Raw genomic sequence first — 6,234 nt, forward strand, 5'->3', positions numbered from 1 at the left:
CCACTGATTTTATTATCACAGCGGATAATGGACCTGATATCTTATTATCTTGGTCCTTTGGAAGACCGGCAGTGGAGTAATTCTGACTAAGAAACTCGGTGCAGAATTCTACGGACTCTTCTCCAAGGTAACTCTCTGCCATACAACCTTCGGGATAATAACGGTTTCGAACATAACTCTTTAGTACTTTATTAAACCGTTCAAACGCATACATCCACCTATAAAATACTGGTCCACATAAGCGTAGTTCCTGGACCAAGTGGACTACTATATGTACCATTACATCTAAAAATGACGTATGGAAAACCTTTTCTAGATCGCACAAGGTTAGTATAACATCTGACTGCAGCTTATCCAGTTTTGACACGTCTACTACTTTGTTGCACAAAGCATTAAAAAAGAAACACAATCTAATAATTGTGACCCTAACATGCTTCGGAAGAACGGAGCGTATTGCAACCGAGAGTAATTGTTAGAGAAGAATGTGGCAATCATGTGATTTCAGCCCGTAAATATTCAAATCAGGCATGGAAACACAATTTTTTATGTTCGATGCATGTCCGTATGGAAGTTTCATCGACATTAATGATGACAAGAAAGTCCTTTTTTCTGCCTTTGACAAAGTAAAGGGAGAAGGAGGCAAATAGGTTTTCTTTACTCCTACTTGGGGAGCCAAATCAGATCTAACGCCCATTTCCATCATATCACGACGGGCTGCCGCACTATCCTTTGTCTTATGGCGCATATTTAGTAATGTGCCAATCAGACTATCACATACATTCTTCTCGACATGCATGACATCAATACAGTGCCTAACATGGTGAAATTTCCAGTATTCTAACTCGAAAAATACTGACTTTTTCTTCCATGGACTTTCAACCTTCTTTGCCTTCTTCATTTTCTTCCCAAATTCAAATTTGATTTGTTCTTGCTCTGCTAACACTTCTTCTCCGGATAGAGTTCGACGCGGCTGCCCAAACTCTTGTTGTCCATTAAAAGCAGCCTTCTGCCTTCTATAAGGATGATGTAGAGGCAAATATCGATGATGCCCTTGGTAGCACATTTTCCTACTATGAGTCAAAAATTTAGCTACGGTGTCATCTCCACAAACTGGACAACACTTATAACCCTTATTAACGCAGCCAGATAAATTTGCGTAAGCAGGGAAGTCATTTATCGTCCACATTAAAACTGCTTTTAAAGTGAAAAATGATTTGTTATACGCGTCATACATATTTGGTTCCCCTTCCTTCCAAAGCTTTTTTAAATCATCAATCATCGGTTGTAAGTAGATGTCGATGTTATTACCAGGCTCATGCGGGCCAGGGACCAATATCGATAACATCATAAATTTTCTTTTCATACATAACCAGGGAGGAAGATTGTAAGTCACCAATATGACTGGCCAGCAACTATATCTATTAGATAGGCCATTATTGTGCGGGTTTACACCATCCGCCGATAAAGCCAAGCGAAGGTTTCTCGGTTCACTACCAAAGGATGGCCACCTATAATCTATATTTTTCCAAGATGGAGAGTCGGCTGGATGTCGCATTTTACCATCTTGTGTCCGCTGTTGCGCATGCCAACACATTAGTTTAGCGGTGGAAGGAGATTTAAACATACGTTTAAATCTAGGAATTATTGGAAAATACCACATGACTTTGGCTGGAAGATTAATCCTCTCTTCACCTTTCTTTGTCAACTTCCACCGAGAAAGTCGACACTTAGGACACTTGGTTGCATCAGCATGTACACCCCTGTACAGTACACAGTCATTCGGACATGAATGGAACTTTATATACTCTAGACCTAAATTGGAGAGGGTTTTTTTTGCTTCATATGCATTACTAGGTAACACATTATCTTTGGGAAGTAGAGACCCAACAGAAGAAAGGAGGTCAGTGAAGGCACTATCGGTAATACCAAACCTAGATTTCCAGTTATGCAACTTCAACATCGACTCTAACTTAGTACAGTAACTACCCTCATATAGAGGTTGCTCAGCATCGGCAACGAACCTCCTAAACTGATATGAATCATTATCATATTGACTCGAGTTATATACCGCTTCACAAACATCAACAGTTTCTGAAGCAGCGACATGCTCCTGATCTTTCTCTGACGCTTCATCAGAGGCTTGCTCAGGAGGTGGGTCTGGAGCTTGCTCTTCAGGTGGACAACTAGCACTTGAAGATTTAGGACCCGTAGAAGCAGTCTCCCCGTGCCAAACCCAATGCACATAACCTAGACAAAAGCCATTGTCATAGATATGGCCCCTGATTGTTTTTATAGAGAATTTTTTAAAATTGGCGCATCGTCCACAAAGGCAAGGAATTTTGTTACGATCTTCAGAATTTTCTTCAGCATATATCAAGAAGTTTTCCACCCCCATTTCAAATGCTAAAGAATCCCTATCTTGCAAAATCCATGTCTTATCCATCAAATTTCCCTACCTGATAGCCACTATAAATATTAAAAATCCAACACATACCTATTTATAATTATTTAATAAAAGGCATATCAAATTTGTGTTGGTTACTGTAGGGATTAATTATATAAACTTAGAAAGGAGTAAATACCTTGATATCCTAATAATTTATAGTACTAATTCATTACTCTAAGATCCTATACATATACCCAATTAATTACAAAACTAGACTAAATTTATAAACTAGACTAAATTATACCAAGATAATTAAAACAAATTAAACCAAGATATTTGAAAATATCACATAATTAAAAACCAATAATTCCAACATTCACAGCCCAAACAATTGTTAAATTTCCTTCACATAAATAAAGCTCAGTGAGAACTTGAGTATTGAAACAAATTCAGCCCATAAATAAATAAATTAAAATTATCTGTTACTTGTATCTGTGAGAAGGATAATTATACAAAACAATTACTATAATACAACACAAGTAACAGATAGTTCATATCAGGAATGCAGAGACTTGTTCATATCAGAGAAATGACTATCATACAAAACAAGAAATGCAGAGACTTGTTCATATCTGAGACCTGTTCAAATGCAGCCCCAAAAACCCCCCCAAAACACACTAATATGTATGAACAACCCCCAGAAAACACATAATTAAAAACAGAACAGAAACATTTACATTTACATCAATGTACCTAAAACATTGATTTACATCAGTGTACCTAAAATATTTAACATGACATAAAATTCCCAAAAACAGGACATAAAACCCCCAAAAAGAAACAAACATAAAACCCCCAAAAACATAAAACATTTACATGCACAAAGAAGAAAAACAGTAAAGAAGAAAAGAAGATAAACATAAAACATTTACATGCACAAAGAAGATATTAAACATAAAAATGAGGGAGATAAACAGTAAAGAAGTAAAGAAGAATATACCTCCGGATGCTTTCAATGTTCCGAAACCCCAATGTTCTAAACCCTCAGTGCTCCAACCTCCAAATGCTGTCTACCTCCAGATACTAGCTCCAACCTCCAGATACTAGCTCAATTTCAAGTTTAATTTGCTCTAATTTGAAGCTCCAAATCTTGAATTAGAATTGGGGCTAAAATTAGGGTTTCAGAGAAAAGAGAGAAGAGACGGTTAACAGAGACTAAGGTAAAAAGAGAGAAGAAAGGTAAGAAGACTAAGAGAGAAGGAGGGGAGAGATGAGAGAGACGAGAGAGGCGAGGGTCGGGGAGAGATGAGAGGCTCGCGGGAGGTTTTTTGGAAAGGGGGAAAATATGTTAAAGTGAATTTTTTGTTAAAATTAAAGGGGGGAAAGTGTACTGAAAAGCGGGGGGGGGGAGTTAAGTAATTTTTATTTTTTTTAAAAGGCCATAGACAACGGTTAACAAAATGAACTGATGTCAAAGTTAAAAACAAATTTGTGGCCTTTTTAATTTCTGAAGATAGACAACGGCTACTAAGTGAAACCGATGTCAATATGCGTATTCAACATCGCTTTTTACAAAACCGATGTTAAACTGCATTTTAACATCGGGTGCATTACATGCCGATGTCTAAGGACCGATGTCGTATCTACTATTTCTAGTAGTGTGTGCGGTACTAAGACTGACCATTTTATGTACTTGTATGGTTGCTCTCAGTCATACCTACATCTTCTTCACAGTTTCTTTTTATTTGATTCTCTTGAGTTGATTTTTCCTTCGATATTCTATGACAATGAATTTTTACGATTGGATGGTCCTCGTTATTGAAAGCAAGTCAGAGTAACTGTCAGGAAGAAGGAAAGCTTTATACTAGGATGTTATTGGAGAGTAATGGTAACCGTGAGAGCTCAGGATCTAAGGATGGAGTTATAGCCTCTGGAAAAGTAAGTCAATGGTGGATGAACCGCTAGTGGGTGAAAAGAAATCCTCTCTAGAGGAATGATTGGTTGAAATTTGGACTTTGGTGCCTAGAAGAGCTCAGTGTTCCTTAAATTGACCTAAATAAATAGTTTGTTCAAGGTGGGTGGTTGATATGGTCAGATAAGTCTCGTAGTATACCAGATTGGTGTTAATGTAATAATAGAGTAGTGACGGGAAGTGGTCAGTTGCTGTTGTATTAAGGATCTACGCTATGGTAGGCAGTATTCTAGTTTTCCTGAACCGTTATTGATACTGCTACTGTCATTGTTGCTATGGTTGCTAGTGCTATTAATCTAGATTTCTTTTGTACATGGACCCCGATATTAAGGACATGGGTAATTTGTTGGGTAGCTTATTCCTGATTCAGGTGCACTATTTAAAAACGGTGATATTTTGTTAAATATTTTGTTATGAATAAACCTATTTATATATCTCAGGAAGATTCCACCTAAGAAAGCTACCCAGTCTAAAGAAAATAGTAGTAGTTTTGCAGAGGGCCCAACTATAAATGAAATTCTAGATTTGTTGCGCCACCAGTAGCGACAATAGTTGCGGTTAATCTAACAAGTTCAGCAGCGGTAACTGTAATAACCCCCAAAATTTTCAACTTTTTGTAACCCTTGTGAATAGTGTTTTTGCTGAATGAGAAAACTTTTCATGCCACACTATGTAGGGGTTCTGTTATTGATCTTCTGGGATATTATTAGTACTCTATGTGGTATATAAGTGTATGTAAAGATCGTCAGAATCCAATTTCCGAACACTTGGATTTTTCCCGGAAATCCACTAGATACGGAAAGGATTGAGTATAAGGTAACAGGATAAAAAGGATTTAAATTAAAGGATTATAATAGAGGATCATAAAAAGGAATATAATGTATTGAGAAAGGTTAAGGGAACCTAAGTAATAAGATCCCGGGTATGATCCTTCAAACGATAAACGAGAACGAAAGTTAAGCGAACCGTATAACAGATCAGCGGTCATTAGGCAAACGATTAGAAAGCTAAGCAAAGGGATTAGAGGGAGTGATGTCACCCAACCAATGAGAGGAGGACAAGGAGGGAAAGATGACATCACAACATGACATAGGCATGACATGGGAAGGAAGGAGGTGTGGTTGAATGAGAACCACACAAATTCAAGGGCAACAAGGTAATTAACTAAATCAAACACAAAAACAAGTCAACCAAGCCAAGCAAAATCATTTTTCATCAAAATCAAAAAGAAACCAAGGCATTGTTCATCTTTGCCTCTCGGCTTTTTAGCTTTTTAAAGGGCAAGAATTTCAAAATCAAGATCCAAGCCTCCTAAATTGGTGAGTTAATTCCCTAATCATCTTCATGCTTAGTTAGGGCTATATCATGAGTTTAAGCCATCAATTCCTTCTCCATCTTCTTCATTTAATCAAAGAAGAAGACTATGAATAGTGTTTTCAAGTTTTTAACTCGAAATTTTTCTTGTTTTCCTTGAAGATCCAAGCATTCCTAAGACTTCTCAAAGCTTCTTAAGGCTTCCTAGCTCCTCCCACCACTTCAAGGAAGGTATATCATCTCCAAACCCTAGATTCCTATGTATTATAAGATGATTTTGATTAGTAGGGTGATATTGTAGCTTGATGTTATGATTTAGATTTTGGGATTTGAAATGGTATTGAATTGGAATGGTAAATGTTGTTGTTTTGATTAAAAGAACTTAAGTATAGTTAAAGTTAAGCTTAGGCATAAGTATGAATGTTAAAATTGAATTGGCTGGGGTTGTTATGATGTGATAAGGATGGATGTTGGTTGTATGTTGGATTTGAGGTTGAATTGGGTTGGTTTTGAATGGTTTAAAATTGGGAAATCGCGTAAACATAGCCGTCGTAACGTCCGA

At 37.1% G+C, this 6,234-nt stretch overlaps 1 protein-coding gene across 1 annotated transcript; it reads right to left on the bottom strand.

Moving 5' to 3' along the window:
- Positions 1 to 472: 472 nt before the first annotated feature.
- Positions 473 to 2,443, bottom strand: LOC141690497 (uncharacterized). Its single transcript, XM_074495291.1, has one exon. It carries the CDS (start codon positions 2,441 to 2,443, stop codon positions 473 to 475), a length of 1,971 nt encoding a protein of 656 aa, XP_074351392.1.
- Between the last annotated feature and the right edge of the window lie 3,791 nt (positions 2,444 to 6,234).

This window comes from Apium graveolens, chromosome 10 (genome assembly GCF_009905375.1).
Source record: "Apium graveolens cultivar Ventura chromosome 10, ASM990537v1, whole genome shotgun sequence".
NCBI lineage: Eukaryota > Viridiplantae > Streptophyta > Magnoliopsida > Apiales > Apiaceae > Apium > Apium graveolens.